Source organism: Cupressus sempervirens, chromosome 8 (genome assembly GCF_028749045.1).
Source record: "Cupressus sempervirens isolate cs-2001-9-10 chromosome 8, ASM2874904v1, whole genome shotgun sequence".
Classification (NCBI taxonomy): domain Eukaryota; kingdom Viridiplantae; phylum Streptophyta; class Pinopsida; order Cupressales; family Cupressaceae; genus Cupressus; species Cupressus sempervirens.
Genome location: NC_143125.1, coordinates 697,238,303 through 697,259,078, shown reverse-complemented (window position 1 = coordinate 697,259,078; position 20,776 = coordinate 697,238,303). Strand labels below are relative to the sequence as shown.

Genomic DNA, 20,776 nt, shown 5'->3' with positions numbered 1-20,776 from the left:
TTGATGAATATCATAAAATAAGTACTCCCCCCAATAGAAGTAGTTTGCATAGGGCCTACCAAATCAAAATGCACCAATTATAATGGTGCCCTAGCGCTTCTGAAATTTCTAGAATTAAAGGGAAGTCTTTGTTGCTTACCCAATATGCAAGCTTCACACTTGTCATATGAATCTACAATGCTTGGCAAACCATCTACCATTCTTTTCTTGGATAATAAATTTAAACCAGCAAAGCCAAGATGTCCATATCTAAGATGCCAAATCTTGGAGGGGTTTTTAATCACTCCTAAGAGCTAATTATTAATGTACTGTTATACATGCATGCTTGGGAGGTGCAACACTAACTTGAGAAGAGAAACATGTCTCTATCCTCAATGGAAACATCCAGTTCTTTGTCATTTGGATTGTTGCAAGTAAGCTATTAATCCCATCCTTCTCATGAATGACACACTTTTTATTTTTCATCAGCACTTTATATCCATTTTGAATGAGTTGTCCAACGCTCATTAAATTATGCTTTATACTAGGGGAAAAATACACATTTTGTATCTCCTTGTCACCTTGATTGGTGCAGACCATAATAGATCTTTTGCCTACTATGGGAATGATTCCATTATTTTCCATTTTAATTTCAAACTTGAAAGTCTTATCAATGAAAGAAAATAAACTTTCATTACCACTCATGTGGTTGCTACAACCACTGTCCAGGTACCATACCTCAAGGCTTCCTTCTTCACTGATGTTACACATGATGAAGGCTGTGGGATTGTTTGCATTTTCCATGTTCACATCAACCACATTAGCATTTTTCTTTGATTGATCACCCCATTTCTTCTAGCATTCACTTGCATAATGTCCATACTTATGACAATAGTAGCATTCAACATTGCTATTATTGAAGTTTTAATTCTTCCTACCTCCTCTAGAGTTATTTTGAAAGGTGCTTGCTCCCTTTTGGTTGCTTGCTCATCCTAATCTTTCTACACCAACATTCCTTTGACCATTCCTTCCACGACCTCTATTTCTTGAGCCTCTATTAGAGCCATTTCTTCCTCTCCCCCCACCTCTTGAATTCTCTTGAGCCTTGAAAGACTGCTCTTAGGAAGTTGTTGATCTTATGATCTGGTGCTCATGGGTTTGAAGAGTTTCCATCAACTCATCCATGGTCAATGTGGTGAGGTCTTTTGCTTCCTCTATGGTCATCATAAGGTTGTCATATTTATGAGGTAAACTCTTCAATATATTTTCCAAAATCCTCTACTCATCATAATTTTCTCCATTTGATTTGAGTTGGTTTATCAAAGTGGAGATTCATGAGCTGAACTCTACAATGGGTTCATTGTCCCTCATCTGAAGGTTCTCAAACTCTTTTTTGATCATTTGTAGCTTCACTACTTTGACCTTATCAGTCCCCTTGAAGTTCATCTCAAGGATGTCCCATGCTTCCTCTGCATAATTTTCTGTTGCAATCTTGGAAAAAAACATTTCTGTCATTGTTGCCTTAATCAAACTTAATGCCTTAGCATCCTTTCTCCTTGACTCTTTCCACTGAGTCTTTTATGGATTTGTGAGAGAAGCATACTGAGCTGGGTCTATCACATCATTGAACTCATTAATCACAAACTCCCACAAATCATTAGCAACTATTATGGTTTTCATTTTCTTTGCCCATGTATCATAATTTTGTCCATTAAAGGATGGTAGTTGATGCCATATCTGTCCTGTATTTCCTACCATGTCAAAAATCCTAAAAAAATAAATGCTCTAACTCACTGTGGATGTGGGGCCTCAAAGCTTTGAATAACTGCAGATAGAACTCGGTGAGAGTGACAAAGAGAGAACTTGGTAAAGACCAAACCAAGTGGGCTGTAAACCAAACTTACAACCTGAATTTTTCCAACATTAAAACCAGAGAGCAAAAGTATGAAGCTTTCAACAATGAACTTCTCAAATGCAATAAATAGAAGAAGAACAATAGATTTTAGTATGCATGCTTGCTTGCTTTCTATTCAAATATGATAAAACTATTACAAAATCTGGGAGCATTCGGCTTCAACCAAAAAATCCTAAAATATTCAGATTGATTAAAACTTTAAACTTTAAACTTACAACTCTAATGACTCATACAACAATGCCTGGAGCAATCACTACTTCAAAGGTTGAACCAATAAAACTCATAGAATAACAAAAGAAAAACATGTGCAACTATAGGAACGAGACAAACTTCCTTTTGTCTTCTGCAATTTGACTTGATTTGCTGATCAACTCCTTTTTTTCTTCCTTCTCTACTCTGCTCTGCAGCTCTCTGATATGCTAAACTGATCAAAATGAATCAAAATACATTCCTTTTGTCTCTTGCCAAAAATGGTTTCCTCTCATTTCACATTCAAACTCACCTACCCGCATTCAAGGTCGCCGTCAAAGTGGTAGGTGGATGTTTGGCTCCAGGGGCAAACGACTATTTGCATTTAATATTTAAACAAAAAGAATCTTTGAAACAAGGCAAAAAATTTCACACCAAAAATGATCTAAATCATCTTTCTTTGATATATTTAAAAATTAGAAGTTAAAATCCTCTCCAAAAAGATTATATCTCTAGAGATTTTTTTAGATTTCTACATTTATACTATACAACATACTTCTTGTAGTGGGCTAAATGTACTCATGCTACTGTTGACCACCATAAATCAACCTAAACATCAACCCAGAATCAAAGCTACAATTGATAAATGTTGAAAACATTCATCTGCTATAGGTAGTTTAATGATTGTCTACACCAAGCTCTAAGAAGATAGAATATTCAATAATACATGACCCCAGTAAATCTTTTATAATGCTTCTCGAATAAAATGTCTACAAGAGGTTGAGCTAGAGGTTCTAGATCAGTTTAGCCTTTACTCTTAGAACTCATCTATGACATGTATTGGGTTTTACTTTGAGAAGATGCACTTGCACATGCAACTGTGTGATTTAATTTGATAATATACTTTTGTACAGTCCCTATGACCAATATTGGACATTGAGAGGAATCAACGTCCGATTTACATCAAATCCCCATGAACTAGTTCCATTAAGATTTATCTTTCTAAGATTGTGCTATGGATATTCTAATTGAAGTGTGCTCTAATTTGATTGATAGAAGTCCTAGATGATTTTCTACTCCATCAAACATAACTTTCATGAGGACTTATGCATATAACTTGGAGAATTAATGTAGGATTTCACCACCTCTCCCTATTCAGATGAGATAATTGTGGTAGGGACCATACAAGAAAGTTGTATCATTCATTGGATCATTGATTATAATGGCACCTGCCCCTGCAGATACATACACTCCATTTTTTTCAAGAATTGATAGAAACAAATCTCAATGTTTGTTGACAGCCCTAGCAAATAGTAAAGACAATAATTTTCCAAATTGCACTTAGCTCATATATATTTCTTGAATTCTGACAGTTTTTGTTAGGTTGTTTGTGGTTGAAGTGCTAATCTAGTCATTCATATGAATATTTTATCAAAGCTATAATAAAACTAATGAGGACAGTAATACATCTTACATTCATAATGATGAAATTAATGATTCCAATTTATACAGGATTGTATTCCTCTTTTAATTTATTCTTGCAAATCTATTTGCAACACGAGGCCATCGCTGCATGAAGTAGGACATATACATAATACAAATAAAAAGAGCTTCTATTGTAGTTAAAGACACATTATTTTAGTGATTATAACAGCATATTCTTCTCTTATTTATGATGTAATGAAAACCCAAGAGACCAAATACAAATCTATTACATTAGTCTAACATACTGATTGTGGACAGCAGGCTAGGAACATGCAGGATAGATCAACCAGACTATTTAGAGGCATGTGAAATTTGGCCTTTATGCAATATGAAATATATGGAGGCGACACAACTACCCTCATTATTACCATATGTAGACAAAGTTCAAACAGTCATAAATCCATTTAGATATATAGGAATTTTGAGGAGATTATATACAGTCAAAATAGTCTTCAAGTACAACAAATTAATTCCTGCCATAATACTACTTAAGTTCTACCATAGATGTTACAACATTGAAGACATCCTATGCTCATGATCATTGTCTTTCTTCTATCCCATTTATAGTACCCAAATCAGATTTTCTCACTTTTCAAATACTGTCAAACTTCAAACCATATTTAAATCTTCAAATTTAGATCATACTTAGGAAATCTGATGCAGAGCATCTTGAACCCATAGTCTCTGACAAGATAACTTTCCATTTTTCATCATCACAAACAGCACCTAAGAAAAACTCTTCAAGGGGAAACTACTTCTCAATACCCATATCCTAATTTACTAAACATCTTATAATCTTGGTTTTGCATGGCATAAATCAAAGGGATCAAGCTCATCAAAACTTATACATTCTTGGATGATCACTTATCATTAACAACTTCTTCCACAAAGTAGGCTGGTGCTAATGAGTTGTGGTTTCTTCTAACATGGATTCAAAAAAAAATCTTGTTATTCTTTAAGAAAAGTCTTTCACAAATATTTAATGTCAAATAATAAGTACCCAAAATGATAACTCAATGCTATGAGCCTCAACATTTTTCCACTGCAACTTCTGTTACCATTACGCAAATTCAACACCAAGAGGATCAAATCAAAACCAATAATAACCGTTATACCTAAAAAAATTTTGCTACGTACAGACAAGTTTCTCATGCTTTCAACTGAGGATAAAGCGTAAAAAAATCAACTAATGAAAAGAACTTACAACTAATTGAGCCACATTTTCATTTGTTTAGATTAAATTAGGCACAGTTTCCATATGTATGGAATTCTCAACTGGTCCTCTATCTAATGCACACTTCCATAATATCTAGATACAGAATATGAAGATAAACATCTGGGCACATATGGGTATTCCTTGTTCTACATGGAATCCTAGCTTCAAAGTGACTACTGTCAGCGAATATCCACAAATCCTGAAGGCAATATCTGTTAGAGGTAGAACAAGAGTGAGAATCAAAGTATTTGGTAGGTTACAGACAAACAATCATTGTTTTAGTGAGTAGATGAGTTGCAAGAGTTTAATTGGTTGAAACAGATTGTAGTAGGGTAATCAATATGTATTCTCTCTCTGAGCTTTTTGAAACTACATTTAGCTTGAGAAAGGAGTAAGCAATTGCTACTTCTACTTCCTCAATAAATATTTTGTGTAAAATTTGTCCTGGTTTCTTATCATAGGTAAAAATATGCATTTTTTGACTTCTTACTGTCAACTCCAAAACTTCTAGGATCGGTAAAAATTAAAATTCTTAGACATTGGCAAATACACTGTCATGGAATCACTGACAGATGGCGAGATAAATCATTTACCTCAAATATCCCACCATTGAATTCCACAAGATATTTTATCAGAGGAAAACATAAAGTTTAACCTAAAATTACTGATCAACATGAAACATCCTTAAAATAATGAGGAAAACTGGTCAGAGTTTGGCCTTCTATGCTTTGTAATCCACCAGTATATCACCTGGATGTACGTTAGGATGTATCCAAAGCCTGGTATAGAGAATAGAACCACCAAAGCAACTAAAAAACAATACATTATTCTGTTTTTCGATTTTTGGTAGTAGTCCTGTTACAGGTTGTCATCTAAGGTACTGCATATAGTTTTTATTAGTAAAGTATGGCACAATGTACTTCTAGGTACCTTCAAAGACATTTTTGTGGGTATTTTGTCAAACTGCAATTCACAGGCAAATATTGCAGTGCTTCTAGAAAGCTGGGCCTTTCTGGCTAAATCATTGATTTCAGCATTATAAATCTGTTTCTTAATAATGTGTAATTTTTAAAATATCCAATTTATACTTGCCTACTACAATTGACCCTATACAATTAGATCTGAAAAGGGAAAGCACATTGGACCATTGAATCAATAGTATTAGCACCCGATGAACATTGTACTTATATACAGTCAACATAATGAAGCAGTCAATTATCATGGTCAACCAAACTGACAACAAGAAATATGAGAATTTTACTGTAATATCAGATATTAAAACTGTATGCTCGGGTTGAACCAATGACTAATAAATTCATGAGGGCATGAACAAAAAGTTTTACTAAGGAGATGACTCTTCTCAGCATTTTAGCCATGAAATAAGAATTAGCATATATAATTGAGTCGGCACATACAGGCACCAGAATGTAAGAAAGTGAGAAAGAAAAGATACGTCTGAGTAGTGAAAACTTGTAGTGGATAATCAATGGAGAAAGGGAACAAAAGATAGGGTATGGATAATATCGTAGACCTTTAAAAGGTAGTGCATAACACAATTGATTGTAAAAGAGGAGTGATGAGGATCAAACAATTAGAAGAGTTCAAAAAAAAGGAAACGTGAACACCTTGGAAATAAGATAGATTGCATACCACTTCCAGCAATAATACGTAACTTTCAGATTCCTGTTCTTTTTCTAATACTACAGAGCTTATATATATATATATATATATATATATATATATATATATATATATATATATATATTTGTATTCATGATCAGTACACTAACTATTATAAGGGGTAGAGTATTATGTACTTCCAACCACCCTACATAGCTAGAAAAGAAGATCCACAACTGTTTGTATAGGAAACAACATATTCTCTAGGAAATATTGCTTCGTTGAGATAATCAAACCAAACACAGGAATACCCTGAACATTTACAAATCAGATATTTAGAGTGCTGGAGTTAGAATCCAATTAGGAAAAACTTCTCATGCTCTCAATCACAAGATATATATCAGCACATTGGCATAATGAATATAGGAGACAGAATATAATTGGGGGTTAATTCAGACTTCTGTGCAACTATATGTCTACGAAACAAATCAAATAGAAACTCGGACATTTATTAATAAAAACAACACCCTTATCCATTCTTAACTCTACCCAAATCTTCATATCTGAGATTTATAAGTTAAAGCATTATTGCCAGTAATGTTCCATATGTAGATTATCATACAAATTATAGCAAAGATGGATTATTATGCTGATTTACACTATGTGTAAGATGTACAGTTTAAACTTTATATCATTGGGAAGATACCTAATCAGATTCATAACATTGTCCTTACCATTATTACTATTATTATAACTACACATTAAATAACATGAACATTCGAGAGATATCATAGCTTGATTCATTGGAACACTAAAAAATTCTAGGAAGGAAACCTATTCTCATTAATTTTAAAAGCAACCATCATAGAACTTAGTATCTAGGCCAAAATATTATAATACTGAATACAGATATTAGTACTGTGCTGAGTTTGATTTTTACACAGCATTGATGGTGGACCGTTGAAAGTCTTTCTGAGTCATCAGAAGTGTATTATTGTCTGAGATAAGTAATCTCTGATATTATTAAAAGTTTTGTCTACTGTAATGATTTTCAAAGACCTTTTTGATAAAATTACTTTCTTCTAAGTTTTATCGCCAAGATTTTTTCTCAATTTCCTATGTCATTTTCAGTCATCTATTCTATTTTCTACAGTGTCAGATTTATGTTAATGGTGTATGTTCATGTTAATTCATGTTTTTACACATCACTATTTATTCTTGATATCTTTTACAAAACTTTTTTTTGAACATGAATTTGATAAAAGCATGTGAACTTAGAGAAAATTGATGTGAAAGTAAAATAGTACAGTTAATGACATAATTTTCAAAATTCTATGATATGGAAGCATCAAAGATAATGATACTCGTGAGGAACAAATCTAACTGGATAAATGTGTGAATATACTGTCACTAAACTGAAATGATATTTTAATTGAAAATTGGAAAGACGTGTATCAAAATGCCACAAAGTGGGTCCTTCAACATACAAGAATGAAAAACAATCAATTGTATGGTTTCCGCAGAGAAAACGTTTACATCTGAGGAGGAGGCATGGTGTAAGCTAGTTACATTTAGGCAGATTCCATTTCATTCGAAAGCAATACAAGAGCTCCATTTTTTGGGGTCTTTGAGTTGGTTAGGCTCAAGAAGTATTTCCATTACCAACTCCATTTCTAACCTATCCAATTTTTTCCATGGGTCCTAGAGATAGGGGTTTTAGTTGTGGATATATGACATGTAAAATATGAAAAAAGCTGTTCACAGTGATTTATATATCTATAAAGGTGCTAGAAGACTCCAAAGGAATTATCGAAGCCAATCATTATAGACACACTACATTGGAGCCCGATGTCCTTTGTTTTGTTTTCCAACATTAAGATCATGATGCATGCTCTACAAATGAAACAAATTTATATACAGAAGCTGGGTGTATTTGTATTGAAGATGGTGAATGAGATATCTCGGAGCACCCACGCAAACAATGAAAAGGGGTAATAATAAGGAATAACTCGTGCATACTATACAGAAATGAAGAAACCACCATTGATAATAGCCAAGGTGGATTTCAGAATAAAAGACCCAATGTTTAAAACCTATTCATGCTATCAATGAATATAATATGCAAGATGGAGATAAAAATGGGAAATGATGAACACAAGGAAATATTAGGATTAATTTGACAAACACAAGTGTCATTAGAAAATGTGATTTTGTTAAATAAAAGACAACTCTTCACTTGGAAAAGTCACATTCGCAAATTGCTGAATAGCATCCATCACAACATCAATTGGCAAATGCACAAAAGGGAACAGAGAGAGCATCCAGAAAGAGAGAAGAAACAAGAGCTGGAAAAGCATGTGAAATAGAGGAAAAAACAAAGTTGCAAAAGGGCTCAGCAAGACTATGTAGAGAAAGAGTTCAAGCTTCAATTTATTGTTCTACGAATAGCTTGATGTTTTGTTAGAAAATACTCAGAAGCACTTGAGAGGCCAATACAGATTAAAATTGAGTTATAAAGGTGTTAAAGTTGTGATGTATGACCATCCTCAAATGAAAGTATAGACCCTCCTGAAAATAATTTTATAAACACAAAAAACTTCCATTTACCTTGTCACAATTTGTAAAGACCTATTGGTTACGCATATTTTCCTTTACAAATAATCTCTGATACCGATTCGTGGCCCTGCTCCCTGGCTTCCGCATCTGATACGGACGGATGCGGGAAGCCTCCAGATGCGCTGCGGGTGCTGCCCGGAAGCCACCCGCAGGCATCCGGATGCGGGTGGCTTCCGGGCAGCATCCGCAGCGAATCCGGGAGCATTCGGACGCATCCGCGGGAGTTAGGCGGAAAACTAATTAAATAAAGTATATTTTAACTTAAAACAATGAAACAACATGTGACTAAAAGCATTTTTTAAAGCATTTTTTCACAATAAAACCCTAAAACGACCCTAGAAGACAACATAGAAGCATTCCAAGAGTCATTTTAGAGTTTTGTTTGCACCTATAGCCACTCCTTCATTGTGAAGCTAAGTTCAGCATTTTCGAAGAGGATCGATCGAAAAGGGAGAGATAGCTTTCTCAAAGAAGTTTAAACCATTCAAGGTAAGTGATCAATCCTTTTCTTGAGTATTTAGATGAATTTTTTTGAGTTTTTGATGATTTTTTTAAGTTCTTGAAGATTTTTTTAAAGTTTTTTTTCAATTTTTTTTTTTTTGAAAGATATGTAGAAGCAACTTCGGGTATCTATTTTAGTAGTTTTTCTCACTTCTTTCCACTTGTATGCATGATCATTGATGTTCATCGTTGTTAGGAACTAATTAAAATTTATTTATTTTCTTATAAAATAGGTTGCAAAAAACTAGACAAGAATGGATACCGGTGGTAGTGCTAGTCAAAGTTCAGTGGGGGGCCAAGGAGGGGAAGGGATTGATAATTTCAAAATTGATGTAGGTTCTCCTTTGTGGAGACATACAGCACAGATATCACAGGTTGTAGGAGGTGGCTCATACTTTTGGAAGTGCAATTATTGTCAAAGTAACAAAGGAAAACCTTTCAATAGCTCATATTCTCGAGTGAAGCTTCATTTTATGGGCCCTGCTGGCAAAGGATTTGGAATGTGCAAAGGCAAAAATGGTACTGGGATGACTAGCGCGGAAATACTTTCATTTGTAAGAGAACAAGAAGCTGTTGATGCATTGATCAATAGATCAAAAAAAAGCTACTATCAAGGTCCTTCCTCAAAGAGCAAGCCAAAGACACCCACTGAACCAATGGCATCCTCCCAACACCCATTCTTGCAGGTACCTGTGCCAGAAGAGGATGAGGAAGAAGTGGAAATTTCAACCCGTAAAAGAGGCCCATTGGACACCGCATTTAAAATGGGGGCAAGAGACCGCGCTGATGAAGCTATTGCACGTTGCCTCTATGCGAATGGGCTTTCTTTCAACTTGGTGAGATCACCATATTGGAAGGAAATGGTGGCAGCAATCAAAGAATCACCAGCTGACTACACAAGCCCGGGCTATGAAAAGGTGCGTACAACTTTATTGCAACAAGAGAGGGCACATATAGAGAGAGACCTTTAACCAATCAAAAAATCTTGGAAAACTTCGGGTCTAACTATTGTGTCAGATAGTTGGAAGGATACAAGAAACCGGCCACTGATTAATGTGATTGCAATTTCCCCCAAAGGGGCAATGTTTTTGAAGGCCATTGATTGTGAAGGGCAAGTGAAGGATTCGGAATTCATTTCTAAAATTCTCATTGAGGACATTGAGATGGTGGGTAGTGAGAATGTGGTACAGGTGGTCACTGACAATGCCAAAAATTGCAGGGGTGCAGGTGCTTTAGTTGAGAGTCGGTATGACCATATTTTTTGGACTCCATGCACTGTTCACTCCCTTAACTTGATCATGTAGAGGATTGGCACTGAAGTAGATTGGGTGAAGAAAATATATGAAGAGGGGGAGGACATACAGATGTTTGTGACCAACCACCACATGTCACAATCCATTTTTAGAACATACTCCAAATTGGAGTTGCTGAAGGTAAATTAATTTTTTTAAATTACTAAGTTTCATGGTTTTGTAATTTAGTTAAAAATTAAAATTTATAATTATATTGTCAATTGACATATTGTTAACTTGCTTAGGTTGCTGAGACCTGTTTTGCATCTCATACAATCGTTATGAGACGGCTCCTCAAGGTAAAAGATGCATTAAGTCAAATGGTCATCGGTCATCAATGGGGTGTATGGAAGATCTCAAATTCAGAAAGAGCACAAAGGATCAGGGATTTGATCTTGAATGAGAGTTGGTGGGCTCGTGTGGCATATGTATTGGATTTCACCGAGCCCATCATGACTATGCTCTGTTTTGCTGATACAGATACACCTTGCTTAGGGGATGTGTATGATGGCATGGACACCATGGTTGAGAAGGTAAAACACTCTATACAAGCAGAGAGTGACCCCACACAATGTGAAGCCTTATGCAAACAAGTGCAAGCAATTATCAACCATCGTTGGAATAAGATGACTACCCCATTGCACCTCCTTGCATATGCCTTATCTCCTAGGTACTATAGTGAGGAGATAGCTGGTCTGCCGGATAGAGTTGCACCATTTGCGGATGAGGAGGTTGCTGAGGGGTGCCACAAAGCCCTTTCAAGACTCTTCCCACTGGAAGAAATGCATGAAAAAGTGAGGGAAGAATTTGGGTTGTTTGCTTTGGGGTTAAAGCATTCTTCATTTGCACTAAAGGACCAAAATAGAATGGGAGCTATCACATGGTGGTACATGTATGGTCAACCTTTCAAGCATCTTCAACCTCTTGCAATCAAAGTCCTATCACAAGTAAGTTTTTTATTTTGTTTTGTAAATTTGTTTTAAAATTTTATGTTTACACTTGCATTGTAGAATTTAGTGTTTCACACATTTTATAAAATTAATTTGCTTTTCATTTGTATGTTTTGTGACAACTATATAGGTTGCTAGTTCTTCTGCTGCTGAAAGGAATTGGAGTACATACTCCTTTATCCATTCGGTGAAGCGCAACCGGTTAGGCTCCAAGAAAGCTGAGGACTTGGTCTTTGTCCACACCAACTTGCGTCTTTTGTCACGTAAGAATGATCATTACAAGGAAGGGGCAACAAAGCTTTGGGATGTAGCCCCTGAGTGTGCAGATTTGGATGCAACACTTCATGATCTTGTTACAGTTGGAGACGGTGATGATGTTAGTGTGGCACGTGGTGCATCTAGCATAAGTGGAACCATGCTTGGTTCAAATGATCTTTCAGCAGTTGGAGATGACAATGAGAATGTGGATTTTCTTGCAAATCCCTATGATTCAGAGCCAGACTCTGATTGATTGAATCTTCAGACTTCAATCATTTACCATGTTTTTAAATTTTATTTTGTTGGAATCTTGAACATGACCTATTTGAACTTATTGTTTAAGAGTCAAGACTAAACGCTAATGTTGGACAAGCACATATTGATATTGATATATGAATATCATATGAATTTTGAAATATCTTGAATTTTGTTTAAGGGTTCAATTAACTGTTAAGTATCATAGATTCATAGTCATATTATGCTTTATCAAATGATTTTTTTTTGTATCTTTCTTGCATTTCGTTGCATATGTTAATATTATAATATTATATTTATATATATATATATATATATATATATATATATATATATATATATATATATATATATATATATATATATATATATATATATATATATATATATATATATATATACGTTTCCTCCTGCATCCGCATCCAAAAAAAAAAAAAATCCCCGCATCCCGTATCCGCTTCCGGAATCCGCTTCGGAATCCGAATCCGAATCGGTAACTTAGCAAATAATGAATCAGGTCTGCAGGTCCAAATGCACATTAAGTTTTTAATGAATCAGCCAAATGTGAGGTTAGTGAAATTTGTAGAAGACCAAATGGAAACCAAAAAAGGGGAAAACACAAAAACAGGGGGGGGACGTCATTTCTAAACCAAAATAAGGCTGTCCAATCCAGGCAGAGGCTATCAGGGGATTGCAATCCAAGTGTATTAACATTTCAATGAGAAAGAAAATACATTAGGTTTGAGCTTGAAGTAGATTCAGTTTTCACATTAAAGTAGTATTTAGAATATTTTAGATGGAAATGTCAATTTAAGCATACACAACTTATGAAGAAAACAAAGAGGATAAAGAAAGAAAAATCACACTATGTAAGAAGTGCAATGGTAACGGACAATTACTCTTCCCTTTATCTTCCTTTATCTGTTGTCGCTTGATATTTGGAGAAGATAACAAATTGAGATAATTCGAGAAAAATGTCACAGCTACAATATTTTAGATTTGAGTTTTCTATCACTGCCTACCTCCAATAGACATTTTTCATTTTAATAGGGAACAAATATGTAAAATTTGTTTCAGCTTCTTTTTACTCCTTCTATTGCTAAGCTTCATTGAATCAACATAAGACATCGTTTGTGTTTGTAGGGACAATTGAATCTGTAAGTGAGGTCTGTGTGAGGCAGATTTGTGAATCTGTGGATAGTTTAATAAATAATCATGATGTTTGTATCTGTAGTTCCATTGTTCAGACATTCAGAGGGCGTAAGGGAATGATAAATTCCTTCAAATTTGGCATAGCAGTATGTCATCCTCTAATGGTTCAACTTAGTACCTTCTGGAAAATTGGACTGAGAAGCACTTGGATAATGCCAATAAAATTGTCAAGAAACAGTGCTGCTTGCAGAGTCTGGAAAATCCTCAAAACACCCGAGGTACTCTACGTGGCAGAAGAACAATTTATTCAATAAAATGCATAGACATGTCTATGCCTCATCCAATAGGAGAGGATCATGTTCTGGAGGCATCTTTTGGCAGTTAATGCCACCAGCCATGACTTAATATATAGATGAGTATGAGAATGCTTTCTTTGAAAATCCATCTACAACACTGTCATTGCTACTCAATCTCATAAAATCAATATGATAACCCATTTGTTCACAAGAATAAACAATCTTGAGAAGTTGAAGAACGTATGTGCCCATCGGAGGACTAGATAGCACAAAGACTCAAACAGAGGCTGTAATTTGACCATTCTTTATCAATGGAAGCAAACATGAGGAATATTTCTTTCTACGTTTGTCAAATGAATTTTCCTTTCCACAGTTTTGGCACTTTAATAAGTTAGTGGATTGATTCAATTACTCTTGACTGGTATATCCATTAATGGGCTTCAATAATTTTATGCTACATCTATTTTTCCTGGTATATCTATTAATGGGCTTCAATAATTTTTTACTGTATCTGATTTTTAATTCTTCTATACTTGTTAGTACAATTTCCCACTCTTTCTAACACTGTACTAGAAATTTTCTCATACACAATGGCCTTTAAAGATTTTTGAGTAGGGGATTCTTCTAAATTCCCTTCTTATTAATATAGTCCTATCGTGGTTGATCTGATTGCAATTTTAAAATGGTTGACTTTCTATTATTACATTTTATTGCAAAAGAGTTTTGTTCATCATCATGATATCCACCCTCCCTTCTATACTGGTAACGAAGTATTGCTAACTATCTTTTTCACTGCTGCCATCTCTATCACTAGGGGGAAAAGGAAAACTGATTCAATTCTGACATTAATAGACCAAAAGGGTAAATCCATCCTGTAGAAGCAGGGAAATGATACCATGATTGTTTTTTTAGAGTAAAAGCATCGGAACATAAGGTTGCAAGTAACGCCTCTCAAAACAGAATCAGACTTTCCTCTCAAACAACAGAAGTGACACAATCCATATACAGATGGGGAAATTTTCTGATCTTCTTATGAGAGGGGAGTAAGTGTATTCCCCAAAATCAATTAGAGCATGCAGTGCCTTTGCAAGGAGGAGAGTTGCGTTTGTATTGGAAGCACGTTTAACAAAGTTTTGACAAAAAAATTATGAAACATCATTTTTAATGTTAGGATATATTGAAACAACGTAACACCCAAACAATGATAAAGAAATCCAAGGAGACAACACTAATCAAAATGTAGAATCCATGAGAACAGAAAAGTTTGGGGACAAGCAATGCTGATACACATGCCAGAGAAAGTGACCTCATGGTTCAAGAACCTAAAATGAAAATTACCTACTAAGGACCTCCATGATACATAGAGAACCATCAGACTTTAGGAGCATAATAGTATAGAATTGGCACCCTCCACTTTGTCTATGGCTGTGATAAGTGATACTTCAACGAGGCACGTGGGAAGAGGCCTACAAATTACAAAACCTACTGAAAGCTGACTGTCCACACGACTCATCAGGAGGATCCCTACCCCCAGCTACTACTGCTAAATGGGGTCAGAAGGAGAATGAAATCCAGCTACTATTGTTAGTATTATTCGTGGATTTTGCTACCCACCAAGCTTTGTAGTTAAGGTTTTATCACAGGCCTATATAAGTTTATCCCTTAGCTTGGCGGCTAAAGAATTAGCTCAGCGGTTTCGTCTATGGCATAGTTGAACATGTGACTCTAATCCCCTGCTCCAATCTCCTCTGGCCTCATTGTCAAATGGCCATTTCATGCCCTGGGCAATATCGGGGCTCTACTGCTCAATTTTCCAACGCACCCTACGTTGCTCTGTATCAAAACCCGCATCGTGAAAAAAACCCCAATTTTTCTATAGGTCTGACGGACAATCTTCTAAAAATCTACACCATGTTGGTGTTGTGAGTGACAAAGGTGATTAAAATGTGGGAAAATAGTTAGTACTAAGTATGAGGTTGTTCATGTTCTTCTTTCAACAAAAGCAGAGGATACTATTGAAGGAGGCGCTGGCTTGGTGGATGCCAAGGCAAAAAACTCTAGTGTTGATGTGTGTTTTATGACTCACCAAACAGTAGAACAAAATACCGAAATATCTTATCCTCTCTTGAATAAAGTCTTGTGTATGCTAAGATTGCTAGAAGATCATACAATGACTTCAAGGTTCCTTTAATGCTAGGTCTTGAATACAGATAAGATCGGTGGTTGATGTGATTTGTTGATGATCACAAGGGGCCTTACATGTTTATTCATATTCATTTCAAGCCATACTGGATGTGGGAGCTATCTTAAGGTTTTGCAATGAAGCGCTTCTTTTTTTTGGATTTTTCACAGAATATGCAGAAATTAAATAGGATGGGGTTCAGGAATTCTATTCTAATCCTAAGGGTAGTGATAACAACAAATAGTATTCTAGTGGACAAATTTCTCAATTTACTGAATTCCGCTTCGCCAAGTTATACTACAACTAAGCATGAACCAGTGCAATCTTCAAGGGTTATGCCAAAGATTTTCATATCAATGCATACACCATCATAAAGAACAATGTATACAACTGATAGAAGTTGAGCATATGCATGAAAGGGGTTCAGGCTAACTTTACACAACGAATTAGAATCACTAAAACGTCAAAAGTATGATCCAAAGGAATTCATCAATACACCATCATATTCTCCATTGTAATCACCACACATTGACTATGCTAAACTTAATCTATTTGAAGAAATTTAGGAGAACAAACAAGCACTAAGACACGTCAAGTATTCACCAAACTCCAATGAAAACTTTATTATCTCAGTAGCTCATAGCAACAATCTCATAAAAATATCCCTTTACAAGTGAAAAATGAGGCCTTTATATAGGTCCTCGATTACAACGGGTGGCACAGATGAGCACAATAACCGATGGCCGAGATCATGCCACACCAGCCCTAATTAGGGTTAGGGCAATGGAAAGGAATCTACATTAATGCCATAAGGAATCCACTTACTGTAGTGGGTAATAAATGCCCACTATGCATGCTCGTTTAGGAAGGAGTGGGGTGCAATAAATATCCACCATGCATGTCCATTACTCAATAAATGCGCAGTCCTCCTTGAATAAATTATTCTTGATTTCATTCTCTGAATGCATAGAAATTTGACTTGGAGACCTCAGTTCTTCATCAAAGATAATTAGATGCCATGAAATGATGATGGAGGCCATGTAAGCTTGAGTCTTTTCCAACTACATCATTTTAACTAAGATCCAACTTTGACTGACTTTTCTGAAAATCTCTCTTCGAACATTCTCGTCTTCCATGTACTTGCTTGGAAATTTATCTCCCTAAAATGGATTGGAATCCGTTGTTGATGATTATGTTACTCTAGAATTTCTTTATATTGAACTTCCTTCGCCATGTTTTTGGATTTTTGGATTTGAACTTTGATCTTTGAACCTTGAATGTCTGGGACCGGATCACTTAGTACTTTGATCTTGGTACTAGAATTTTGGATTTGAGCGTCTTTCTTGAATTTCTAGAACTAGAGCTTTCTCCTCTTTTTTCTTCAAATGCTTTCAATTCACTATTATGCCTTTTCTTACATTTTGAAGAATTCCCAATTTTTTTTTTATCATCATCAATCATTTTTCTAGTCTTGGGTACACACTTGAAGAGGGTGAAATTCAAGATCTGGAGGAGAAATTTCTAGCACTTAATCCTTTTTCATTTTTCCATGAAGGAGAAAGTTTCCAACACTTAGCCATTTATTCTTCCATGAAGGAGAAATCTTCAACACTTAGCCAGTTTTCCTTCCATGAAGGAGAAAGTTTCCAACACTTAGCCATTTTTTCTTCCATGAAGGAGAAAGTTTCCAACACTTAGCCAATTTTTCTTCCATGAAGGAGAAACTTCCAACACTAGCATTTTTTCTTCCATCAAGGAGGAATTGCCAACACTGGTTCATGCTTAAAAACTGGCTAAGTGTTGGCAATTCCTCCTTGATGGAAGAAAAAATGCTAGTGTTGGAAGAATCTCAAAAAATCCAGCCTTGGAGAAAAATTATTGATTTTTTGCTAATCTTTTAGGTAGAATCCTCCAAGAGAGGCATCCCACACTTTTTTGGTCACCTTGTGCAGCATAGGTCCTTGACCTTCTTTTGGAGGACATAGGAAAACTTGATTGGGTGAGTCCAATTGTGGAAGATGCTAGGCGAGTCACGAAATATATCTATAATCACCCATGGGTTCTCAGTTTGATGAGAAAAGCCACTAAAGGCAAAGATTTGATGAGACCTGCTATGACAAGGTCTGCAACGGTCTTCTTGACGTTGCAAAGTATTCTTGACCACATATTGGCTTTGAAGCAAATGTTTGTGTGTGCTGATTGGGTTGCTTCACCTTACGCAAAGAAGCCCGAAGGAGAGGCTGTGGCACGAATAGTGTTTGATGATAGCTTTTTTGCAAAGGCTAAGGAGATTGTGGAGGTAACTTCATTATATTTTTAGTGTATTCAAGTTTCATTATCAATTCATAACTTACTATGTTATTAACTAATTTGTATTTTTCAAATTTCAAATGTAGATGTCTCTGCCCCTGGTTCTAGTCTTGCGCACATGTGATGGGCAGCAATCCCCAATGGGAGGTTTTTATGAGGCCATGGATAGGGCGAAAGAGGCTGTTAGAAGTTACTATCACGGGGATAGTCTCAAATTTGACCCCATTTGGGAAATAATTGATAGGAGGTGGAACAATATGCTCCACCAACCTATTCATGCAGCAGGCTACTTCTTCAATCCCAAATTCAAGTACTATGATAATTGATTGTCCTTGAAGTTGGGATTTTAATAAGTCTTTATTTTACTTTACTTTTTAAGGTTGTGTAGTAAGACTTGATATCATTTTCTATTTGTTTTAGGGCTGATGATTCCTACTCAGATCCTAATGGAGAGGTCATGGAAGGTCTCTCTAAATGCATTGAGAGAATGATATCAAGTGAAGAGGAGAGAGACCTTATTGTGACCGAACAACAAATCTATGTGGAATCAAGGGGTCCTTTGTTCTCTTCTATGCTAGCAAAGAGAGCAAGATCTACTCAAGCACCAGGTAAAGCGTCAAACTTTAAAATTTTTGCTAATTGATAAGTTGTGCTTCTGATTTTTTTTTTATTGCTTTATAACTTTTTTAATTTTGTTTTGCAGATGCTTGGTGGGCAAGTTGGGGTGGCAATACCCCCAATTTAAGAAAATTTGCTCTCAGAGTCCTATCCCAACCTTGTAGCTCATCCCATTGTGAGCGCAATTGGAGCTTATTTGAGTCCATCCATACAAAGAAAAGAAATAGATTGACTCAAAAATGGATTAATGACCTTGTTTATGTGCACTATAATCTTAAGTTGCGCATAAAAAAGGCACAGCTCTTAGAACTACCTGGTCCGTTTGATCTAGATGAGATAGATCCTTATTCTGATTGGACAACACAGGAGCCAAGTCCATTGTTTACACTAGATGAGATCGCTGATTTGGAGAGGCAGGCCATGGAGGGGGAGGCTAAAGCTGATTTTCAGTTCACTATGGATGACATTGAGGATGAGGACGAGGATGATGATGATTCAAGCGAGGATCAGGCATTACCATTAGGAGGAGATGCATCCTCTTCACAGAGTTCACAGTCACGCAGCTCACGCCCTATCCTAGTGCGGGGCACTTCTTCTAGGACTAGACCCCCTCGCTTTCCTGCTAGTGCAAGTGGAAAGAGGAAGATGTGATTGACACTGTCAAATTGTATTGATGTATTTAGACTTTTAGTATTTACTTCTAGTTTAACAGATTGAAACTATTTAGTAATTTACTATTTGCTTCCTACCATGAGCATTCTGCATGAGAATGCAATTTTGTACGCATTATACATTTATATATATATCTAAACTTCATTTCTTTCTTTTGTATTGTCTTTAATTAACTTATTAGATACATCTTCTCATTAAATTTTGCAAAATAAATGTATTTTTAATTAAATTTCAGCGGTTTTTTGGGTTCCTGAGTTTTTCCCGAGTTTTTCCCGATTAAACTTTTGGGGGGCTTGGCGAGTTTTTGAGTTTTCCAACTATGCTTTCCTTCATTTCCTTCATTTCCTGAAAATTGCGCTCTGGAATTTTAGGGAGCGAGCTTTTTAAGGAATGAAGGATAAAATCCTTCATTTCTTTCCTTCATTTCCTTCCTTCATTTCCTGAAAATTGCGCTCCGGAATTTTAGGGAGCGGGCTTTTTAAGGAATGAAGAATAAAATCCTTCATTTCTTTCCTTCATTTCCTTCCTTCATTTCCTGAAAATTGCACTTCGAAATTTTAGGGAGCGGGCTTTTTAAGGAATGAAGGATAAAATCCTTCATTTCTTTCCTTCATTTCCTGAAAACTGCGCTCCGAAATTTTAGGGACAGCTGGCATATTTCCTAAATGGGATTAAATCTTTGTCTCCTTTAGTCTTGCGCTCCGCAAAAGCTGACAAAAGTTTTTTTTTAAAAATAGAAAGGGGGCCCCCGGCTGGGGCGATGGTGACTGGCGGTCACAACATCTTGCGACTCCACGAGTGAAATGTTACAAGCATTTCAAGGATAAGACTTAATCCGAACTCAGAATCTCTGGTCTCTCTATCTTACGTCATCAATAAGAGAGAAAACAAGCTCAAAAGGGGAGAATAATCATATATTGGATCAAAAACACATTTACTCTGTGACAACCTGAGTGTATGCAATTTATATTAATTCCATCTCAACAAGACCACTCAGAAATCCTAGGATTAATCATGAGAAGTTATTGATTCCTCTTGACTTCAAAAGCATCTTGGACATTGCCCCGTTTCCAGTCAGGCGTCCATAGCCCCGACGAAGTTGTCGCTGTAAAACCAACGAAGATTGCTCCACTTCCGGCGAATTATTCTTTAGAACACCTATGGAGATTTCCGCGTACCCCCAAAGCCAATCTCATTATTTCATCATTTTTCTCTCTTTTTTTTTTTCTTTTGAATTTGTATTTCATTTCTTTCTTTTCTCTTGGCTTGT

At 35.8% G+C, this 20,776-nt stretch overlaps 1 protein-coding gene and 1 long non-coding RNA gene across 2 annotated transcripts in view; one reads left to right on the top strand and one right to left on the bottom strand.

Moving 5' to 3' along the window:
• Window positions 1-4,497: 4,497 nt before the first annotated feature.
• The window catches only part of LOC149544364 (uncharacterized), a 32,987-nt gene continuing 16,708 nt past the window's right edge, over window positions 4,498-20,776 (bottom strand). The window contains exon 2 of the long non-coding RNA XR_016355777.1: window positions 4,498-4,996. This is a non-coding gene — a long non-coding RNA (uncharacterized LOC149544364). The remainder of the gene's footprint in view (window positions 4,997-20,776) is intronic.
• LOC149544365 (uncharacterized) lies at window positions 10,178-19,051 on the top strand. Its single transcript, XM_089796547.1, has 5 exons — window positions 10,178-10,322; window positions 11,294-11,346; window positions 17,864-18,205; window positions 18,303-18,824; window positions 18,920-19,051. The coding sequence occupies exons 1-4, from the start codon at window positions 10,178-10,180 to the stop codon at window positions 18,540-18,542; spliced, it is 780 nt and encodes a 259-aa protein (XP_089652673.1). The 3' UTR covers window positions 18,543-18,824; window positions 18,920-19,051.